This window comes from Xiphophorus maculatus, chromosome 5 (assembly GCF_002775205.1).
Source record: "Xiphophorus maculatus strain JP 163 A chromosome 5, X_maculatus-5.0-male, whole genome shotgun sequence".
NCBI lineage: Eukaryota > Metazoa > Chordata > Actinopteri > Cyprinodontiformes > Poeciliidae > Xiphophorus > Xiphophorus maculatus.
The window spans coordinates 29,349,733-29,372,111 of record NC_036447.1 but is presented as its reverse complement, the minus strand read 5'-3'; the positions used below and the strand labels follow the sequence as shown (position 1 = coordinate 29,372,111).

The 22,379-nt window shown below is 40.8% G+C and overlaps 3 protein-coding genes across 8 annotated transcripts in view; 2 read left to right on the top strand and 1 right to left on the bottom strand.

Annotated features, from left to right (window-relative positions):
• LOC102236939 (LIM and calponin homology domains-containing protein 1-like) overlaps positions 1 to 2,189 on the top strand; it is a 34,598-nt gene extending 32,409 nt beyond the window's left edge. For all 5 annotated transcript variants that reach the window (XM_023333468.1, XM_023333469.1, XM_023333467.1 and 2 more), the window contains 2 exons: positions 211 to 313; positions 1,003 to 2,189. In XM_023333468.1, coding sequence (XP_023189236.1) covers positions 211 to 313; positions 1,003 to 1,028 — 129 coding nt within the window. In that variant the 3' untranslated portion in view covers positions 1,029 to 2,189. The remainder of the gene's footprint in view (positions 1 to 210; positions 314 to 1,002) is intronic.
• Positions 2,190 to 2,879: 690 nt separating this feature from the next.
• On the top strand, positions 2,880 to 17,201 carry tmem192 (transmembrane protein 192). 2 transcript variants are annotated; one of them, XM_023333244.1, is made up of 6 exons: positions 2,880 to 2,996; positions 4,531 to 4,683; positions 4,796 to 5,057; positions 6,135 to 6,257; positions 14,495 to 14,600; positions 16,648 to 17,201. In XM_023333244.1, the coding sequence occupies exons 1-6, from the start codon at positions 2,967 to 2,969 to the stop codon at positions 16,760 to 16,762; spliced, it is 789 nt and encodes a 262-aa protein (XP_023189012.1). In that variant the 5' UTR covers positions 2,880 to 2,966; the 3' UTR covers positions 16,763 to 17,201. The 2 variants fall into 2 exon arrangements, with proteins under 2 accessions (XP_023189012.1, XP_023189011.1); XM_023333243.1 differs by having other exon boundaries at positions 4,528 to 4,683.
• A 1,111-nt stretch (positions 17,202 to 18,312) lies between these two features.
• On the bottom strand, positions 18,313 to 21,832 carry apela (apelin receptor early endogenous ligand). Its single transcript, XM_023334616.1, has 3 exons — positions 21,659 to 21,832; positions 19,137 to 19,226; positions 18,313 to 18,549 (listed from the first exon to the last, which is right to left on the bottom strand). Exons 1-2 carry the CDS (start codon positions 21,732 to 21,734, stop codon positions 19,138 to 19,140), a joined length of 165 nt encoding a protein of 54 aa, XP_023190384.1. The 5' UTR covers positions 21,735 to 21,832; the 3' UTR covers positions 18,313 to 18,549; position 19,137.
• Positions 21,833 to 22,379: the final 547 nt, after the last annotated feature.

The window sequence follows — 22,379 nt, the reverse complement described above, 5'->3', positions numbered from 1 at the left end:
ATAGAGAGGGTGATTGGATAAAGCCTAAATTTGCTCCTAAAAACTATATTTTGAAGAGCTTGAAAGCCTTTAACACTGGTCAACAGATACAGTCTGGACGCTTTGCTTCTAGAACTGAAATGGGATTTAGCCTCACGGGAAAAATGTTTGACTTGGTCATCCAAGACTCCTAAAAAGAAGATGAAAAATAAAAAATATCTAATTTTTCAGTGTGGCGTATGCAAAGGGCAACTGGGTGACGCTACAGCAGGGACCGACGTCAGGATTCGGAACGGACTGCTGAGCTGTTATGAGTGCTACATCGCATCTCGAGGTGGGAAAACATTCACATTGATCAAAAAAACACACACACACACACACTGGTTTCAGCACTTTGACTTTTGCTCTCGGAGGAAAAAAAATCACTTTGAAAATGTATTAACAATATAGTAAAGTATAATAAAATCCAGTAGCTGTATATGTGCTTGATAAGACGCAGCACTCAGCTTTCATCATTTGACTAAATGTTGCCATCGCACTATAAGAGAAGAATCATTTAAAATGTGTGGTTAGATCACAGAAAACAAACAATTTAACTTTAAAATGAATAAATGCAGTCTCATTTGACAGCCTCCTTATAAGTTTGATAACAAACTGAAAATCTAATATTTAGATGAAATGTAAGAGTCTGGAATTAAAATTGTTGCTTCAACAGCAGCTGAATTGTAAACTTGTTTTTTTCTCCTTTGAGTTTTGAAAAGAAATAGATTTCTACTTTCAGATTTTTTGGCAAACTCTTAAAAGTTTTTTTTTTTATTTTTTTTTTAGGTTTTATTGTTCTATCAGTGAAACACCACCTTTAATCAAATACTTCTTGAATTGTCAGATGCGCCCCCTAGAGGCACAACTAGAAACACATGATGTCATGTTTTTCAATCCATTCAGATTTGAAATTTACATCCTCTTGCTGCAGACAACACTACAGAAACACAACTTCTGATTTTTCCCCCTTTTTTTATGCAGGCAGAGGTCAGCCCACTCCTCTATAAGAACCACGTGATTAACTGGAACTACAACACTGGAGGCGCTGACGGGATAAACTCCAGTTCTGTAACCATGAGTCTGGCTGTTCGGGAAAAGCCTGGAAGCTCTGGAATATTCTGTTTTTACTCTGAATTGCACAAACAGACTCTTTTGCTTTGTTTTATTTTAAAACTGGACTGAACCTCTTGACAATGTACTTTTGATGTACTTCTTAACTGTACACATGTAAACGCCTGTTTGTAATGTGACTGGCATTGATGTACTCATGGGGCGAAACAAACACATTTCGGGGTTTGTACATCTATGCCTGAACTTTCCTTCGTTACATGCTGAACATTAAACCCTTAAGCTGAACATTAAATGTTGGCCCCTTAAATCCTGCTTTTGGACTCATGCGACTCCATTATTTCCAAATGCGATGCAAGGTGATTCAAATTGAATAACCTAAAGTAGCTTGATGATTGTAATGCCTTACTCCTAACTTTTAACACATGATTTTGGTTTTGTGTTTACAGTTTTGCATGATAAAAACATATATAAGTTATTGTGGTGTTTTCTCGGAAGGACAGTGAGCCTTTAATTTTATTTTGACACCATTCTAATCATTTTAATGTTTTACAATCCTTTTTAACTTACAGAAACTGTTCTTCAAGTTTCATTTTACAAAAATGGCTCTGCATGTTATTGATGAATAATTACTCAAAGTATTTTCCCGTTTTTGATGTTTTAGCTTTACTTTCTTCTTAGACTGCATCTGAATCAGTGCCTTACGTAATGAATGCAATAGTGAGGTGTTGTACACTCAGTTTGACCTTTGGGTCTAGGCACAATGTGTGTGAGTGGGTGCATGCCTGATATAGAAGTGTTGTGTATGTGATTTGATTCGAAGTACAGTTATATACCAGCAAATAATGTCTGAAGAACCACTACTTTCCCAAATAACCCACTCTCTACTTAGTGACATGAAGTTAATTATTTCCTGGCGAATCAAAATGTCCTGAAACCTCTTCTATTTTGTCCAAGCGCTGCCTCTCCACAGATTTATTCTTTCCTCTGTCTCAGCTTGGTGTAAACACCTCACAGCCATGTTGGCCCTCAGTGCAGCAAAGCTCTGATTGTCTTTTATAACAAGTGTATGTTTATCAATAAAACAGTTTAATCTGGTGTGTTTTTGTCTACTTTCCTTCTTTTTATTGGACCTAAAGTGGTGACTTTACAGTAGTTTTGTAGAGAAGTGAAAAAGGATAATAATGCAGTAAAATAAGTTTTCACTTGCTTTCATGTTGGCTTTCACGTCCTCTGACTGAGGGCAACCTGCCACTATGTTGTAATTAATTGGGATTATATATATATATATATATATATATATATATATATATATATATATATATATATATATATATATATATATATATATATATATATATATATATATATATATATATATATATATATATATATATATATATGTGGGTGTGTGTGTGCGTGTTCTTACACCCTTGTTTCTGGTGCCTATGTCCAGCGAGACATTTCAGGCAAGAGTCGGGGTACACCCTGGACAGATCGCCAGTCCATCACTGGTCAACACAGAGACAGACAGGACAAAGAAACAGCAGCGGTTGCTGAAAATGTTTTTTTTTCAGTTTGGGTTTAAAGATGGCGGATTGAATGATGTTTTCCTATTAAATAAATATTATTTAAATATTATTTAAACACGCACACACTAACACCTAAGGAGGTTTTAGAGAAAACAATTAATAGGATATGTATGTACTGTATGTAGTTAGTAGTTAGTAGTGTTTGTTGTTTTTTTTGAGTCATGTAGCCCTACTCCTTACCTGTTGGTGGCGGTAATACTCTTCCCGCCGCCAATAAAAATCAGGAAAAACCCACAGATGTGTGTTTTTGGTCAGTTCTATGATCTTTAACATAATCTTAGGTTCATGGAGTCAGCGAGACCTGCTCCTCATGCAGTAAGTAACCTGTCGTTTTACGGTCACTGGTTGCCATGTTAACGGCTAGCTGCAGTCAGATATCCTTAGAGCTCGTAAGCTAGTTCGACCTGTCAGTTGTAAACAGGATGAATTTTAGGCTCCTTTAGGCAGTAAGTTTTCATTAACTCTTTATGTTTTCAGGACGGACAGTCTGGAAGAACCCACAAATATAAATATAACCCGCTTTCTTTGTCGTTTATCTGTCATTTCCGGGTAATTTTTAAGGCTAATGTCGAGTTTACATGTTACTAGTGCCTATAATCAGATTCTACAATATCAGTTTGAATAAGTTCCGTCTTACTCAGACACCCAGTGATATATTTCCCTTTAATACTAATTATTACATCGTTCAACTAACAAAAACCTCAACTTCAGTTTCTCGGAAAAATGTCCATCCAAGTGTTCAAATCAGAAATGTCAGTCGACTGGATAGATTGTTAGTTAGCAGTATATGGACTTAATATGAGATTGGGGCTTCTTTAGTATTAATGAATGCAAGCTATAGTTTTATCATTATTGTGAAGCAAAGCTAGAATCAGGAGGAGATTAATAAAACATGAGCTGTGCGCAGGGCCAGAAGTAAAGATTGATCAAAATAACTCTGAAATCAGGATCCCAGAGTCTGGAGGAAGATGTACAGAATCAAAGAAGTTTATACATTCTGGGGTTGGTTGGGAAGCCATGCCATTTTCTCAGTCAGAAGTGCCCACACCGGCTTTAATGACCATGATGTCAATGTTTGATTGGCCAGGTCACTCACCAGGCCTCAGTCTACAGATGTGTAGATAAGGAGCAAGATCAGAGACACCAGAACCAACAATGCAGACAATCTGAAGGCCGTAGTTAAAGGAGCGGTATTTTGTAGGCACAATCAAGTGACTGTTAGTTCCAATGGTTATAAAAATGCTACATATATCAAACATGGCTTAAAATAAATTGTGACTTTGCAATTTAGCACATTGAAATTGGGCTGTTGTCTTTTTAAGAAACTCCTGCTCTTTGTGACATTCCACCTTCAGTATATCATCCCATTACATCCCATCATAATTCATTTGATTTGTTATTTATGTTGTTTTATTTGTTTCTTTTGGATCTTTAAAATAATGTTCATTAGAATTGAAATTATATCGATTTTTGAGTGGGTGTATTTGCATTTGTTATGCCTTTACCACTACTCTACCTGAAAATGGTCTCAGAACAACAATATTATCATTTAGCGCAATAACTTCTGGGCCTATTTATCGTCCAGCAAAATGTGTTATTGTGACAAGCCGATTAGTGGTGTGGTGTAGTTGTGGAGTGGGTATTAGAATTAAATGTATGGAGGCCACTAGTCTTGAACAAAGCCGTCCGGGATTTGATTCCCAACCTTGTGACTGCTTGACTTCTTCCTTCACTCTCCATTTCTTGCGTGCACACTGAAAAATAAAGCCCACGAGTGCCCCCAAAAACCTTTGAAAAAAGAGGAAAAAAGCATTTTTGCCTTGACCAAGATGGCTTCCTCCTCCAGCAGGCAGGCTCATCAGCAGACATGACGCAGAGCACAGAGGAGGACTCTCTGGTGGACGGACCGCTGATCTCCGCTGATGCCCTCCAGTCTGCCATGAGGAGAGAGTTTCAGTCTGTGCCAACAACCTGTCCTGCTGGGTTCCTGTCTCTAATGCACGTACGTTGTGCGCACTTTTATTACCTTTCTTTTATTATAGTTTGTGTTTTACGTTGCCGTTACATTCCTCAACTTAAACCAGTTTCTGCGTCTGTTCTCTTGGTGTCCTCAGGTTGTGTACGTGGTGCTGTCGTTGTGTGTGGGCGTGTTGTGCGTGCTGAAGTTCGGCCAGGAGGAGGAGTGCTCGCGTATTTTGGGCAGCGTGCAGGGCGACAGCGTCATCGTGTTCGGGAAGGTGTTCCTGTGGGTGCTGATGCTGCTGCTCACCGTCTGGACGCACCACCACCACAGCCGCGTCCGCAGCCGGGGATACCTGAGCTTCTACAGACAGACACAGAGGCTCAAGCAGCTGCCGCTCCTCATACATTCAACAGGTGGGACGGCACACAGCTGCGTTTTCATTACAGATGTGAGCAAATCTTTGTCTATGATGTGCTGATGTCGAAAAAAACACTATTTTGATATCGCAGTGACTACGATAAATAAGAATCTAAATTAAAATTACACGTGAATAAGCTTGTTCTTGAAATAAGTCATGAGAAATCATGACCGTGAGAGATGTAAAACAGCTAAATAAGATATATTTATAACTTGGCCATGGCACTAGCGCCCATCATCTATCAGCCAATCAGAAGGGACGTCTAATAGTAACATCACACATAGTAATTTCACATCACTTGACTAGTGTGATGTGAAAAAAGTGTTTCCATTGCAGTTGTACCAAATACTGTACATGGGGCGTGCCGTGGTGGCGTAGTGGTTAGCACGACCCATATTTGGAGGCCTTGAGTCCTCGACGCGGGTTCAACTCCCGGACCCGACGATATTTGCCGCATGTCTTCCCCGTTTCCTGTCAGCCTACTGTCATTTAAGGGACACTAGAGCCCACAAAAAGACCCCCTGGAGGGGTAAAAAAAATAAAAATACTGTACATCTTTTTCCATACAGGTGGAAAACCATCCTGGCACAAAATCTTTTTATTGAGTTTATTGAGTTGTTGAAATTTGCGTGTTTGCATTGAGAGAGTTTATTTTTGTAATTTCAAGATGCACAATTTTATGGCTAATGGAAACGCAGATGCCGCTTTCACACTAATTAAGACGTTTCCTTTTTTTTTTTTTTTTTTTTTACAATACAACCACAAATTTCACTGCAATATTTCTATTTTAGTATTTTAGGTTATCTAGACCAACACGATGTCACATAAAATTGGGAAGTGTAATAAAAATGATGCAAGATGTAAAATAAATAATTAAAATCTAAACTCCATCCGTCCATCCATTTTCTTAGGGGGGTGCTGGTGCCTATCTCCAGCTGTCAATGGGCGAGAGGCAGGGTCACCCTGGACTGGTCGCCAGTGCATCGCAATATATGAATATTTATAATTTTCTGTAAAGGGTAAATTTCTCCACAAGATGGCAGTAACGCGCTCGTGTTTCTTTGTGTGCCAGGTAATGTTCTGCTGCTGCTGCTCCTGGCTCTGAGGTTACCGCAGACGATCCACGCCTCTGTGATGCTCAGCATTCTGGGTGTTGAAGTTCTGGTGGCCGTGCCATGCCTCCTTTACTACACAGGTAAACTCTAACCGCTTACCTGATGCTTAATGTAGATCACAGGACTCTGATGTTGAGATTGAAACTCAGCTTTTTGGCAAGAAGACAAACTATGGTGAACACTGCAAATTTACCAATTAGAAAATCATATACTCAAGGTTTTTACATCTGAAGCAGGACATGAGAGATGCATCCCTCCACCGCATCTTTAAGTTTCCATCGATTCTGTAAAAGGAATCATGTCTTTGTGGCTGTGGATAAAGATCCACTTTAAAGCTGGTTAGTTCTAAGGTTTTATGTGCTGGTTCCTGGTGAGTTTAGGAGTTCTCTCAGATCTGAATGGATCAGAGAAAAACTCCAAATAAGAGGGGGAAACAAAAGCCAAATTTCTAAAGAAAGTTCAAATAAATGAAAAATGTCTCCTTGAATACAAAGAAATAATGTTAACTCAAGACTTTTGCTTTCTCTTGCACATTTTTTATTTCGGAAATAAAAAAGTCTGTATTCTTTAAACGACAACAAAAAACCCCACAAATTTTGATACCACAGCCTTTATCATAGAGTGGTACCTTCTAATGATTGTTATGTCGTCTTGTTGAGTGTTATAATAACTGATTCACTCAGAGACAGGTTGGCTTCTTCATATAAACCCAACCATATGGTACTTGTGTACAGTAGCATTAGTTTATAATCGTGATTCATCAGAAATAATAACTACATAGAAAGATAAGTAATCGTAAAAATGCTCAAGTATATTTAATGTAAATTGGAGGGTGAAGAGTGAGAAGTTGTGTTTTCATCGACCATATAATTTGGTAATTTGATATTAAGAAAATAATTTCACCCAATGGAAACACAGCAATTTCCATAATAGGTTTTGGCACTAGGACGAAATGTTTCTTCTTCTTCTTCTTCTTATTTTTTAATCCATATCAAACTTTGCTTAGCTTGCAAAGACACAATGGAAACACTTTTTTCACATCTCATTAGTCATAGGCACAAACCACGAAGAAGATGACAGGATGATGGTGCAGCATTTTCATCATTGACTTATCATGTGATACAAACTTATTCACATGTGATTCTAATTGCGTTTCTTATTTAATTGAAACACCACACATGTAAAATGTTGTTCTTTCAACATTAGCGGAATATAGACAAAGTTTTGCGCACATTTGTGGAAATGCATCTACAAACATTTCCTCGCAGCAGACAATGATTGGATTCTGGAAAAATGCTGCTTTGGGTTCTTATTACGTCTGTATATGAAGTTTACACCATAACAGTGTTTCTGTTCCAAGTTGTAACCTGCTATTTTTGTTAATTGATTCTAAAATTAAGGTATTTGTCTGCATTTTACATGTCGCAGATGGCTCCTTGTTGTACTTGAGGTCGCGTATGAAAAGACCAACCCAAGAAAATGATCAGCTCCCTTTACAGAGACACACAAACCAGATTACATTAGGCCCAATCACACACACGCGCACGCACACACACACACACTCGCACACACTTCCCCCACTCTATCTGAGCATGTTTGCATCACAATACCTGCCCTGCCTTTCTAAGACTCAGCAGCATGACAATCAGCCATTCAGCTCTGGGTCCATCCTTTGCTTCTATCGCAAACACCCAGCAAAGTTTTCAGGATTATTCCCCAACCCATCCAGTTGTCTTTTCTGTTTTTGTCTCCACTAGAAATCTAAAATGGGTTAGTTATGTTTAGTTAGCTTCACTGCAAAAACACAACTCTTACCCAGTACTTTAGTCCAGTTTCTAGTGCAAATGGTACACCTGATATAAGTCATTTACAAGTAACTTTTCAGTAAGATATAGGAGCTTGTTTTGAGCTAATAACTCCTTCATATGATGAAAACTGCTAGCTCCATTGTCAGAATATTTGACTTAGAACATGACATTTTCCCCATGTTATAAGTGAAACAGTCTGTCATTGGAGCATCCTCAGCAAATCAGAACTGGCAGAATTACAGCACTTAAAATGACAAACATTTACAGAAAAGTTTCTGCAAAACAAATTCTTCATTATTCATCTAGAACAGGGGTGTCAAACTCCAGTCCTCAACGGCTGCTGTCCTGCAGTTCTTTTGATTTGCCACAGGTACAAAACACTGGAATGAAATGGCTTAATGACCTCCTTCTTGTGTAGATCAGTTTTCTAGAGCCTTAATGATCTAATTATTCTGTTCAGGTGTGGTGCAGCAGAGGCACATCTAAAGGTTGCAGGGCAGTGGCCCTCCAAGGACTAGAGTTTGATACCTGTGGTCTAGAAGTTGGATTTATTTTTATTTTTTAAAGTTTGTATTAAACCTTTCAGAGGAAGTTGGTATCCCTAAGCCTGCTAGCAGACGGCTTCTAGCCGTTTTTGTCTGTTGGTGTAGCCTCTGAAGCAGAGGACATGGATCCCCCCTCAGCCTGAAAGCTCGGTGAGCTCCTGGCCCCGCCCACCGTTCACACACACTCCCCGGAGATTTAAAAGAGAAAGGCAGAGTGCTCTGCTATGACTCATCAGCATTTTTAATTAGTTTTCTTAAAAAAGGGAATTTTATTGCCACTGTTTGTTGTTCACTAGTTGATTCACGAGACGGTTACTAGAATCAAACCAGGCGTTTTTAAAAGCGTCCTGAAATGACTGAGCGTATTCCAAGCCTGAAGCAAGGTGGCAACACTGAACTTCAGTGGTTCAGCAACCAGGTCCAGACACTTTTCTGCTTGATGGCCGATGAGAAACAACAGCACCTCGTTATTTAGGCCGTCTCGTCGTGACGACCAAACCCATATTGAGGTGCTTGTAATGGTAGACGACCTGAGTCAGGTCAGGTAGAACCGAGCACTAACGGACAAAATTGGTGCTAGTCGTATTAGCTAATGTGGGCAGCCATGTTTGATTGATCAGAGCTCTGTGGGATGTTTAAAGCTGCAGTATGTAACTTTTACAAAAGCCTGTTTTCTCCATATTGGTTAAAATGATCACCATCTTATGACAGTTTAATATGAGACTGATTATCTGTGAAAAGATCGATCTACTCCACCTCCCTGTGTTTTTCTGTCTGAAGAAATTAACTGCACTGCACAGCGCTTAGTGCTGTTAATCAACCTTGTGTACGCGTTGCTACGTGTGCTAATGGTGGAGAAACAACTAACATTACAGAAAAACTGTATATCTGTCGTAATCTGTGACTATGCTAACTAGGCTTATCATTCAGGGGCAGGGTTTGAGCAGCGCTTACACAAGGGCGAGTGATGACACTAAAACCTTCCTCCAGGTTGTGATTGGTCGTTTCTGAGCAACTTATTTGTTCAGATGACAGCAGAACCCTAAGGAAAGGCAGAGAAGCTCAATTTTTATTTTATTTTATTTTTTTATTCACAGATTATCTGTCTCATACTTTCACGACGTAGTGAAAATATAAGATAAGTATAACATGAAAAAAAAAAAAACATGCATTCTTATATAAGTTACATACTGCTGATCTTTGTTCATAATATCCTCTAAGGCCTTCCTGGAACAGCTGTATTCATATGGAAATGAAATGTCATGCAGCCGTTTGCAATTTAATGAAATGGCTGCACTGCGTGTTACTTTCAATTAACATTACAATTACAATACCTGTTGAAAAGCCATTAAAATGTGTATGTTAGAGGCTGTCACGTGAAAAGAGTCTCAAGAGATATTTAAAGTAAAATTTAAACATCTTATGTTAATTTAACATAAAGTTTAAAGTAACCCCGTCCGATGGGTTGATCAGCATTAGAACGATTCAGGATTTGCAGGTGACGCCTCACCTTTCAGCTTTTCTGTTGGCCGTGTAATGGGGAAACTGCTGCTGAAGATGGTGGAGCAGAGGATGTTGCTATCGAAGAGTCTGGATTGAAAGGAAATCCATATTAAAGGTTTGTTTGGCTGCTGAAGGGCGCAGATGCCCAGGGGAGATACCGGCCGGCCACGGAGGGAAGATAAGAGGCACGAGGATTTAATTTAGCCAAAGGGGAGCGCTGCCCCCCCCCCCCCCCCCCCCCCCCCCCCCCCCAACCCACCCAGGTATTGTCCCTGTGTTTACAGGGCAGCTGATCTAGTCTGGTGTTCCTCTGGGGTATGTGTTTGTGTTTGACAGTCACATTCCAACTGAGATCAGGCTGGTCCAGCATGGTCAAACCATGCAACGCGTCCCGGTAGCTCACGCTGACGCCAGTAGATGGCTCCTAGATGGACGCCTGCAGCTGTGGAGTCCACACAGGAAGGCCTCGTTCAGCGGCTCTTTGAAATGCGGGCTGATTGTTTGAGCTCCTCTGTATGTTTCTGCCTCTCATTTTAACATGAATGCACTCTGCTCTATAGAGCTGCGCGCACATCAAAGCCTTCAAAGGACTCCACTTAGAACACATCCTTCTGTTCTGCCAGCGCCGGAGTTAATGTGAGCCCCGCAGGGCGCATGGCACCAGCAAGGATGCTGATACCTGCAGCATAACCCTACATAGTTGATGCATTTCTTCTTGGCATAAAGACATTCTGGTAATTTTTTAAGGGGGCAGTATTGTGTGTTTTCTAGACACGGAGTATCATTTTATGGTACAATCAAGTAACTATTTTAAACTCAGTTGTTATAAAAATGTTCTGTACATTAAATATTACTTTAAAAGAAATTTGACTTTGTAATGTAACACCTTGAAATTGGACCTCTGTCTCTTTAAAAACTAAGCCTTCAGGAAGTCATCTTAACATGGCTCCTCTATTAACCCTTTAACAACATTTTTACCAGCGTTTCACTCAGAAGTAGCTCAAATAATGAGCTCAGCAGACGTCCAGTTCCACCAGGTGTTTGCTAATTGCTGCTGGCTAGTCTGAAGGAGCTGAGTAGCGAAGGAGTTGACGGGGAGGGCTGCTCTGTGAGGCAAAAGCTCTGAAACTGCAGCTCTGAGTTAGCAAACACCTGGTGGAACTGTTCATCTTCCGAGCAGATCCCAGTGTTTCATTGGGAGTTACTTCCCAATGAGACGCTGGTAAAAACTTGGCTAAAGGGTCAATAGAGGAGCCATGTTGTGATGACTTCCTGGAGGTGGAGTTTCAGACAGAACAGGAAGTTTAATAGTGACAGAGGCCCAATTTCAAGGCATTTTTTTTAAGTCATATTTGATACGTATAGCACTTTCATAACTACTTGATTGTGCTATAAAATGGCTCTGCGTGGCTGGAAAATACAAGATTTCTCAAACATGCATGAAAGAATCAAAGCAAAAGTCCAGGTATGGTTTTGATGAGGGGATAACATAATACAAATCTCCAAAAAGTCCATTTTACATCATATGTCTCCTTTAACGTTTCAGTTACAGCCAACCTGTTGTTGATCTATTATATCTGCAGGTTTTCTGAGGTTTCCAAATGAGAATAGTGGATTAATCGGAAAACAAGCAAAGACTTTAGGCAGTTTAGACTCTGAACTGATTCAATATCCTCAGAGGCTCAGAGAGAAAACCACGTCTGAATGTCCAGCGTGTCAAACCTGGAAGCAGACGGCCACACTGGGATTCTCTCCGTAACAAAATCCCAGACCCCACACTCCTCCACCACAACGCTCCTGTGATTCCCGTTAATTTCCGCCCAGCAGCACTGGAAGTACTCCGACTCCTTTGTCTCCTGTTTAAACTCGTGTGGTGCCGTTAGCTGTTAGCACTTCTGCAGCTTCACTGTTATCACCTGGAAATGTGCACTTCCAGGTGGGTGACAGAGGCTTCAGATGAGAGCAGTCTGACTGCGTCTCACCACCTGAGAGTCTCTTGACAGGAAGGCGTGAAATGTGGCACCTCCTCCACACCGCCTGCTGCAGCTAGCCGCCTGTCACTCTGCGTTTGCCTTTCTGGGTTTAAATCTACTGTGACAGTGTTTATGTTATAAATAGACTGCATTGTTAGTCTACTAAAGGCATTAGTGTAGAAATGAAAGCTGTGAAAAATACACAGTTTTTAAATAATCGGCTGTTTGGATTTTGGAGGAGAGGAAAGGCGGCGGCATTGAAACGCTGTGAAGGTTCTCTGTTTAATAATGTCCAACAACTACGAGCTGCAGAAAGCTTTAATGAAAGCTCAGGATTGATACTAGGAGGTGTGAAGTTTAGCTCCCATAATAATTGAAACAGTTGTGACGTTTATTATGAGTCACTAATTGGATTTCCATTACAAAGGCACACAAAACATTGTCGATATTCTGCTAATGTAAAAAAAAACACGTTCACAATTTAAATTACATGTTAATAAAGTTTGTTCACACAGTCAGTCATTTAAAAACCTTCCGTACCATAATCCTCCAACCACTTCCTGTTGTCTTCTTCTTTGTGGTTTTTGCCAGTGGCAACATCTGGTTGTGGATCATGTGATTCGTGTGATGCAAAAAAAAAAAATTCCATTGCAGTTTTGCTTTGCATAATAAGCCAATTTCGATTCAATCACAAAAATCAACAACAATAATCCTTCGTTTTTATCGAAAAATAAGTTTTTTTTAAAATTGCTGTGTTTCCATTAAGCAAATTTATTTTCAAGGTGTCAAACCCATATGGTCGATGGAAACACAGCTACAGACGGTGGTTAGCTCTGATTTACTGCGCGGAACATCAGTACTGAACATGTCATCGGTTTCTGTTGAGATGATTTCCACACCAGATGTCACTGCCAACCCAGTTAACACACACATACAGTGTGTTATGAATGAAACTGCACAGAGAACGCGCTTACTGAGATGAATTATACGCTTTGTAGAAAGCCTTATTTCATCGTCTCAGCTCCACGGTCGCCGGTCTGGAGGAACTACGGCGCGCTGCTCAGAGAGGTTTTAGGACGTTCTTTCTCCACATCTTCTTCTGCACAATTCCTCACCAGTCATTCTTTTTCCTTTAGGATTGACTGGGACAGTTTAGCGGCTTGGTTTTCTTTCTCCTAAACCAGCCGAGACGTTCCTTGGCTGCGTGTCTTTGGAGTCGTCTTACTTTAAAAAAACACACCCATTCAAATTCTTATCAGGACTGTTTCAGTAAATTTCACTATTTATTCTCCATTTCTATGAAGCATGAAGGGACAATGTGATGCTCCCACCTCCAAATGGTAAGCTCGAATTACTTTAGAGCTGAAAATAATTCTTATTTTTCCCATTTTACAAGTAAAATAATCTGCCAGTGGAGCTGGTACTTTTTCATCAACATTAAGGAATTATTGACTTAAGACAAACTCCAATATCTTGCTGAAAAGTTTATTTTGAATATTTAAAATGTCTCCCAGTTAAAGTATGAAATGTTCATTAGAATTTAAGGTTTTTGTGATCTTTGAGAATGTGTTCTAGCATTATTATTCCTTTACCTCTAAATAAAGTGAAAATGATCTCAAAACGGCAGTAGTGTAGGGACAACTAGTCTCTCATTCCTACTGGCAGGAGTTGGGAATGCTCTCTAAGCATGGACAGGTTTCAGCTGGTGTCTCGTCTTGCTTACTGCAGCTTCACACACACACATAGATTTAGGACCTCATTATGCAGAAATGTGGAGTATTTCTTTATATTGTGTGGGTGCTCTGAAGCTCAACTGTTCAGGTAAAGATAGGGTTCTGTTTCCTCTGGCTAGTCACTCTGGAGTCTTATCCCGCCGGCCTTCCTCACATCATCCACACCTCTTCGTGTTCTTATCTCGGTTCCCGGCAACGCCGCCGTGTGTTTGTGCTGCGGTTGTTCCCGCACCTCGCCGCGAGCCATGCCGCGAGTGTTAAGGTGGACTCTCAGGGTGTCAGAATTGGAGGCTGGGAGCGGAGGACGACGACTCCTGAGCGTAGGATGGAACGGTTCACGTGAGACTGGAAAATGGAAAAACAGTAAAGAGACAAACGGGAGGCGTTTCACACCCAGCTGGAAGCCTCTCATTAGCCGCCTTTCCATCACAAATGTGTGCAAATCTTTGTCTAGGTTCCGCTAATGTCGAAAGAAACGCATTTGCGGTGTTTCTATTAAATAAGCAATGATTAAAATTAAAATCACACGTGAATAAGTTAAGAAACTTTCCACACAGTCATCCTTCTGCCACTTCCTGTCGTCTTCTTCATCTTTTCCCCAGTAGCATCATCATCTGACTGTTTCCATGGCACTTTTGTGAATTCTGTTTTCTCAATTCTGTTGTCAATGGAAGCACAGCTATTAATGTTCTTCATTTACTCAGATTACAACCTGAAGCCTCTAAATGTGTCGCTGTGTGTGTTTTTTTATATAGTCAAAGTAATGCAGTTCAACAGACAGCGAGCTGCACCAGACGTGAGCCAAGAGGAGCATTCACACACCTACAGCGTCACAAGCCTGCCGACCGAGACCGGCTTCAGGTACACCACACACACACACACACACACGCACACACACACACACACGCCCACCCCCACCACAAAATCAGGTCATTTAAATGAGGGGGATTTTCATTCAGCAAGTTCAGCTTTAGCTTTTGTTGTAACTAAATAACAAAAAAAAAACTAAAACTGAAATTGGTTGGAGTTTGAGAAGACTGAGCAAAAGAACTGACCGAGGAGCACTTTCTATGAATGAGACAAGTCAAAACACACTCACACCACAAGGTCGGGTCATTTTATTAATATAAAGACAGCAGCTGAAATAACAGAAAATAATGCAAGTTGCAGAGTTGTAGGAGAAGAAAGTAGCGGGTTGAGGGAAAAGTGGTCAGTTTGTCCTACAGCCACTTTAGCCTGCAGCAGCATAACTCCAGAGATGGATCCATCGGGGACGGGGTTCTGTGGTGGCGGTGGGGTTAAGTATAACCCACATATGGAGGCCTTAGGCCTTGATGCAGCTGTCGCAGGTTCGATTCCCGGACTGGTGACCTCTGCCACATGTCTTCCCACTTCTCTCATTACCCACTTTTATGTCAATTCACTATCACATAAAGGCCACAACAGCCAATAAAACCTTTTTTTTTAAAAGAGAGAGATAGATCAGGATAAGCTAACTCCTCAGAATGAGGCAGTGCCATGTTGACACTAAAGCTTCCTCTTTCACCATGACAACAACCCAAAGCATTCACTCAGATCAGAAAATGAACATCTGCAGTTTCCCTTAAGAAGATTTGGATTTTAAATCTTAATGAGAATCTGTGTCCTGTAAGAAAATCCAACTCCATCAGTGTTAGTTTAATCTATCACAGTTTCATTCATACATTCATTCATACAAATAAGCTTAAGTTTTAACATGGGAATGTAAAAGATGAATTATGCAAAAGGAGCTTAAATATGATATTTCTGTGACCAGTAGGAGAAATGCGACCTCCAGATGCGTCTTTACTGTCATATGTTGCACAAGCATTTATTGCATCTTCTGACCTGCTGACCCCCACAGAGAGGGAATCCACTGGATCGGTCATTCATTACAGTCACATTGGTTTAGGTTTAGTGGCCTGTTGTTTTGTCATCAAATCTTTTATACTTTTATAACAAATAAAACATGGCAAAGATTTACAGGGCCAGTGTTATGTAAAATGAACTTTTTTTAGATTTAAATCATGTTATGCTCCATCATAAAATAAATCATTCCTGGAGTGTTGCTTTGATTCTTTCATGCATGTTTGAGAAACCTTTTAATCTCCCATGGCAACAATTCAGCTGTGCAAAATGCCTAGGTGGACCTAGCTCCGCCTTTGAGGACAAAGCTCCTCCTCTGAGCTGCAGTTTGAAATCTCCTGAGCTTCCGACTCACTCAGCTCCTTCAGACTAGCCGGCAGCAATTAGCAAACACCTGGTGAAGCTGCACATCTGCTGAGCTCTTCATAGGAGCTGCTTCTCAGTGAAACACCAGTTAAAACTTTGTTAAAGGGTTAATAGAGGAGCCATGTTGTGATGCCTTCCTGAAGGTGGAGTTCCAGAAGGAGCAGGAGTTTCTTAAAGAGGCAGAGGCCCAATTTCAAGCCTTTAAATTGCCAAGTCAAATTTATTTCAAATTATATTTGATATATTCAGCATTTTGTAGAGCAACTGCAGGTAGCACAGTTGATTGTGCTATAAAATTATTCTATGTGCCTAGAAAATACATAATACTGCCCCTTTAAATTTAAAAGTTCATACAAACACAACTAAATTCCATGTTCTTAGTTGGAAACAAGAAAATGCTAAAGTTGACAGATGTGTGTACAGAAAAAAAGTGTTCTTAGCATCTGCTAACTCCCACCAAACTTAAGCCTGGTTTACAGATCGACTGAAGGATGAAGGTGGTGGATGTAGATTTAAATCATGTTATGCTCCATCATAAAATAAATCATTTATGAGTAGAAAAATGAGTAGAAAAGCAGCTACAGTCCAAAGAAAGAAAAAAACAAACCAGGCAGGTGTTTTGATAACTGAATCTCTGCATGTCCTGCCTGTGTCTCAGAGGCTTGTCCGGTCTGGAGGAGGTGGTGGAGAAGCAGGCCGACCTCATAGAGTACCTGAAACAGCACAACACGTTACTGAGCAAGAGGCTGCTCAACCTCACCGCTCAGCACTGAGCTCACCCTGCTGATGAAAGCCTCCAGCTCTCAGGAGGAAGATCGCTCCACCGCTCTGAGAGGAGATCTGAAGCAATAAAGTGGATCAAACACACCTGTTCACACACACTGAGCCGGCCGGCTCCACCGCCGAGGCCTCTGCACCTGAGATGGACTGATAACGCAGGAGGAGGAGGAAGATGGAAGGTGAAGGGAGGAGATGGAGTCGTGGGTCACAGATCTGAGGTGACGGAGGTTTTTATCTCTGCTCTACAAGCTTCACTGACCTCTGACCACCAGCCTGTTCCTCTGAAAGCAACAGAGCAGTAAGAGCATCTGCACAAAGGACAGAGAGGTTATCATCTACCTGGGTCAACATGCACTGTTTATCGATCGCATTACTTTTCTTACATGTTTTGTCGTTAATTCTGTGAATCAATAAAATCTTTGATTTTTCTTACTTCCTTTCGTCTTAACTTGAACGTTAGATCAGCTGCAGCGGCAACAGCAGGACTATTGTGCTTCATATGTTCAGTTTAAAGCCATGGTAACAGGGAGGCCGTCACTATCTGCATCTCCACTGAAACGGGCAATTTGTAATGGACACATTCTTCACATTTTTCACTTAACCCCTTAAAAACTACAAATATTTCAATTCTGTTTTTTAATAAGAAAATAAAAGTCTGATTTCCTAAAATGCAATAACAGCATTCCTTGGTGTACTTGATCATTTCTAACAAAGCATGCACCTGCTAAAAATATATTTTTTAATATGAACATGAGATTTTTTTAATTTTATTTTATTTTTTACAGAATTAGAATCTGGTGAGGCTAAAAATATTCCACTTAAGGACTTCTGAGTAAAATACTTTTACATATTTCTTTTTGATCTGAAATGTAAAATGTATTTTATGGTTGTTGTTTTTTTATTCCAGTCAACCATTATTTCAAAAATTGATTCATGGTGATCAATCCAACTGATTCAGCCATATTTTAACGCAGATCTCAGGCGGGACGATCTGTCCACAGGTCCACTGTGGATCACGAACTCCACAAGTCCAACTGTAACAGGTGGTGGTGGCAGCATCATGCTGAGGGGATGCTCGTCTTCAGCAGTGACAGAGGTTCGCCTCCTGACAGACATAAACTCACAGCCAGAACTGCAATGGAGCGGACTGTACCAGGCCTTATCATTGTCTTGAAATGGCCTAGTCAAAGTTCAAACTTGATTCCAATTGAGAATCCGTGGAAAGACTAGAAAATTGTTCTTTCCAGATGTTCACCATCTAACCTGACTTGAGTTTTTTTATTTCTTTGTTTTGAAGGAATAATGGGCAAAGTAAAAACAATAGAACTGCACATTCATTTTATTAAACAGGTGGAAAAGTTTCTCAGTCAGCAGCTGAAGTGCATACATAGATACATACATTCTAAACAGATTTGTTCAGTCTCTTTGGTCTGCAGCGTTTCTGCTAAACGCTGAACATTCTTCATGATAAATCTTCTCTCTCCTGGTTATGAAATGTGACTCCAGGATGAAGCTCCACGTCTCTGAAGTCACACCTGTGAGCGCCGCGCCGCTGTCAGCTTTTATGGTTTATAGTTTGTCCTGAATGAACAGTTTTTCATCTCGAGTCTCCTGGAGAGGCTGACTTTGAAGTTCTCCCTTTGGCGGTGCATCATGGCCGTCTCTGAGTGGCGTTTCATGGATTTTTCTCCTCCACCTCCTGCGTCCGTCTGTCTTGACTGATCCATCCACGCTGCCGAGGATCACATCCAGCCGCGCTCCTCTGAAGAGTTTCCTCGGCCTGGGATGGAAAAAAACACTTTCTTTAATGTCCTGCTGAGACGACGTCAGAGTAAATGAGCAGGAATCGCCTCTCTTGCATTAAAGCATTTCTCTCCATCATTAGCTGGATTTATGCCTCAACCTTCTCCTCCACGCTCCCTTGTTCTGCGTGAACCCACTGCTGCTGATCACAGCCACCCTGCTAACTGCCTGGCCTGTAACCCAGCTTTGCTCCACGCAGCTTCACTGCAAAAACACAAAATCTTACCAAGTATTTTTAATCTAGTTTCTAGTTCAACTCTCTTAGCACCTCTGCAATAAGACAAAACTGACTCACAAGTACATTTTCAGCAAGATGTAGGAGCTCGTTTTAAGTCTCAATATTAATGAAAAAGCATTTGTTCCTTTGGCAGATTATTTCACTTACAACATAAGTGAATCTGACAAAGGCACAAATATTTTCTTCATCAATATTAAGAAAATACAGACTTAAAATAAGCTCGTATTTATTGCTGAAAAGTTCCTCGCCAGTCAGTTTTGTCTTATGATATTTGCACCATAAACTCGACCAAAATGACGCAGCTGCTTCACAGAAACACGGCTCACCTCAGGGGAACGGGACTCTGGAGTGAAGAGGCATGCAGCGTCTGTGTGGACAATGGTGTCTGTGGTATTTTCTCCTCAGGTTCAGAAAGTCTGAAACAGACAAGATTGTATTTAAAATACACCAACACAAGAGACATGGACGAGCGTTAGCCGCTGGATATGGCTGTTCAGACATTTAATCCTGCAAATAATCTGGAGGCTGTCCAGTAGGGTTTCATGATTTTTTTTTTACACCCCACTGTTTTAAGGACGCAAAGAAAAGTTCTTTTAAAATTCATTATAAATATTATAAGTACAATTTTATTTTAACCCTCCAGCAGTCTTAGCACGGCTCTTTTCTACCCTGGTTATGAAATTTTGTTTTAGAAATATAATAAATTTCTATAAATAGCACCATATGCTACTCTATACGTAGCATATTTATAGAAGCGCTTCCCAAGTGCTATGGTGTGTTCCATCAGACCGTCAGTTCCCAAAACCACACACACACAAAAATAATAATAAAAAATTGCAGACGTGCATACTGGGTAAGTTTAACCCCACCTCACCGCGCACAGGATAAAAAGCTTGTGGGGCCCAATGGACCCCGTCTCTTAACAGGGTTAAATGAACGCCATTTTGAATTTCTGTCCTCGCCATTTTTATTCCCTAAAAGTCAGTTTTAGCAAGCAAAGTAGTTTTTCCCCAACATCCGTTTGATTATTTTCTGAACATATGTATGTCAAGAATTGGCAGCAACATTGATTGTTTATTTATTTCTTTTCTGCAAACATTCTTGTAAATAATTTTTTTTTTCACCTGTTCCTTTACTCTAACAACTTGGAAGTTGAAAATGTGTGAGTTTTAATTGTAATTATTCTTGCAAAGTTGCTTTTACCGGTACTTAAATTGCATGAACATTTTTGCTAATGACGTCATTTTACCCTTTAAAAAAAAATAAAAAAATTAAATAAACAAAATTATGCCTCAGTGCTTAACCTTTATGTCAAATATTACCCCACTGTCTGGAAGGAATTTTAACAAAATGCAAGATTTTTCATGGAAACTAAAATTACTTTAATTTAAACAAATAAAATTAAATGGTTTTCAGTGGAACTAAAATGCTATAGGGCGACAAAAATGCCCTAAATCCAGTCAAATAAAACTTACAAATTTGCATCAACACAACCAAACTAATGGAACAACTTCTTTACAAATGTCCAAGGATACTTATCGATTTCCTGTGGTCAGGTTATAAATGGAACTACGCCATAAACTCGATCCCTCGTGAACACTTGCGACTGTTTTACTGCGCCGAGTCGTTTAGCAGCAGCTGGGCAGCGCGCGAGAGAAAGAGACCAAACACGTGATTATTTCTGAACGTCCCCAATAAATCCTCTCTGGGCCCGTGGTTCAGAGGCCGCTGGAGGCCGAGCCCAGGAAGAAGGAGGTCCACTGCTGGATGACTTTATGACCCCCACCTCCACCAGCGGCAGCTGCCTCCCTCCAGAAGAAGCGCCTGAAGCCCGGCCTCCACACCTGGCCCTGCTGCACAATCTGCATGGCGATTAACAAAAGCCCGCCGCAGCGCCGGAGGCTGCAGACCGGGTCGCCCTCGTGGCTGCTGTGCGACCGCCGGCGGCCATCTCCACCCTTCCGCCACCATCATCATCATCATCATCAAATGAACCTCCGACCGCCACCTCACCCCCTAAACTGCCCAACCAGAGCTGGTGGCCTTGAAATTTACCGCAGAAACAAATTAATTCAGAAATTCCTATTTTATTTTTTAGTGCGTTCGCAAAAATAGTTTGTTAAACCTGTAGAACATATGTGACCCTCTGAGATGGATTAACAGGCTGAAAACAGTCTTAATTTGGGGGGGTTCCAAAAGAACAAAACTGCTTTTTGTTTTTTTCAAAAAGAAAAAACAAAGATTTCAAGATTTCACTGATCGCAAACTATTTTAAAAAATCAAAAGTTACAGAGCAGACTGACCAAGTGTGGAACAGAATTTAAACTAATTTGGTTTGGACCAGCTAACGGCGCAGTAGCCCGTTATTGAACAGCCAAGTCCATGCTAACTTTAGCCTCCCGCTAACAGAAATGGAATAATAATTTTTGGCAGAAAATTAAACGTCTATCGGTATGTTTTATTAATTATATGTTCAGAAACTGTATTATTATTATTATTGATATTATTATAAAATTCAACTAGGTATTTTTCACTGGTTAAGGTCTTTAAGCTTAAAACTGCTATTTGAGTTGCTGTGCTGCGGTTTCAACATTTTGTTTAGCTTTTGTTTAGTAATGTTTAGCTAAAGGCACAATCTTTATTAATCATTTGTTTTCTCAAATCAGTTTTTACACTTACATCATTTTCAAATTTGACATCTTTAAACTTAAGGTAAACCAAACTGTTTGCTTTTGAGGGTCTAGCAAAGTGATTGAGTAAATGTTACAGTGAGCCGGGTAGTTTAGGGTTAGGTTTAAGGGTGAGGTATGGGTTAGGTGAGGTCAGGGGTCGCTGTGTAGAGTCTTACCTGGTCTGACTGAAAACACGGGAGCCACCAACGCTGTGAGCAGCACCAACAAGTACAGCAAGTTGAAAACCTTCATGGCTGAGCTGCTGCTGTGAAAATGTTCCAAAAGTTTGGAAACTTTCTCTGGTTTTGGTTCTGGTGCTGGATGGACTGACGATGCTCCGTCTTCTTGCCCTCCCCCAACTTGTTTCTAGTCCAGCAAACAGAGAGAAGCCATCAACTGTGAGCCCGTCCTTCCTAGAACTTGTCAGCAGCTCCCAGTAGGATCTGTGGGTCCAGCCAGTGTGAGGTTGTCTCAAAGTGACCAAGGTAACATCTCCCCCCCCTTTCTGTTTTATATAGCCCTTCAGAGGGAGGGGTACACCCTGACAACACCCCCTCTCTGGAGCCCCTCCTCTCTCTCTCTCTACTTTTGACTCACACACTCCCTCTCCAGCACACACTCTCAGGCGCTGCACATATTGACCCCACATGTAGAGAGTAATTCCAATGCCAGGAAGCCCCCCCGGTTCCCTCGGTCCACACAGGCTGCTGCTGCGTTTTGCATCTTGACTGATTGATTTGTTCAAGGAGAGCGGAAGAGGAAGGCAGAGAGGATTTATCACCGCCGCCATTTGAGAGGCTGGAGCTGAGAGTAGCAGGTCTTTCGTGAACCAGATCCCTGCGGTCGTCCCCTGCCCCCGCATTAATGAGGAACCACATCTGGGGTTGGGTGTTGCTC

Bases quoted from the DNA above. Each gene is read 5' to 3' on its own strand.
- apela (XM_023334616.1), bottom strand. From the start codon at position 21,734: ATGAAGGTTTTCAACTTGCTGTACTTGTTGGTGCTGCTCACAGCGTTG. The intron at 19,227-21,658 runs GTAAGACTCTAC...TGTCTGTTTCAG, and splicing joins CGTGTTTTCAGTCAGACCAG to ACTTTCTGAACCTGAGGAGA.
- tmem192 (XM_023333243.1), top strand. From the start codon at position 2,967: ATGGAGTCAGCGAGACCTGCTCCTCATGCA. The intron at 2,997-4,527 runs GTAAGTAACCTG...TTCCTCCTCCAG, and splicing joins CGAGACCTGCTCCTCATGCA to CAGGCAGGCTCATCAGCAGA. The intron at 4,684-4,795 runs GTACGTTGTGCG...TGGTGTCCTCAG, and splicing joins GGTTCCTGTCTCTAATGCAC to GTTGTGTACGTGGTGCTGTC.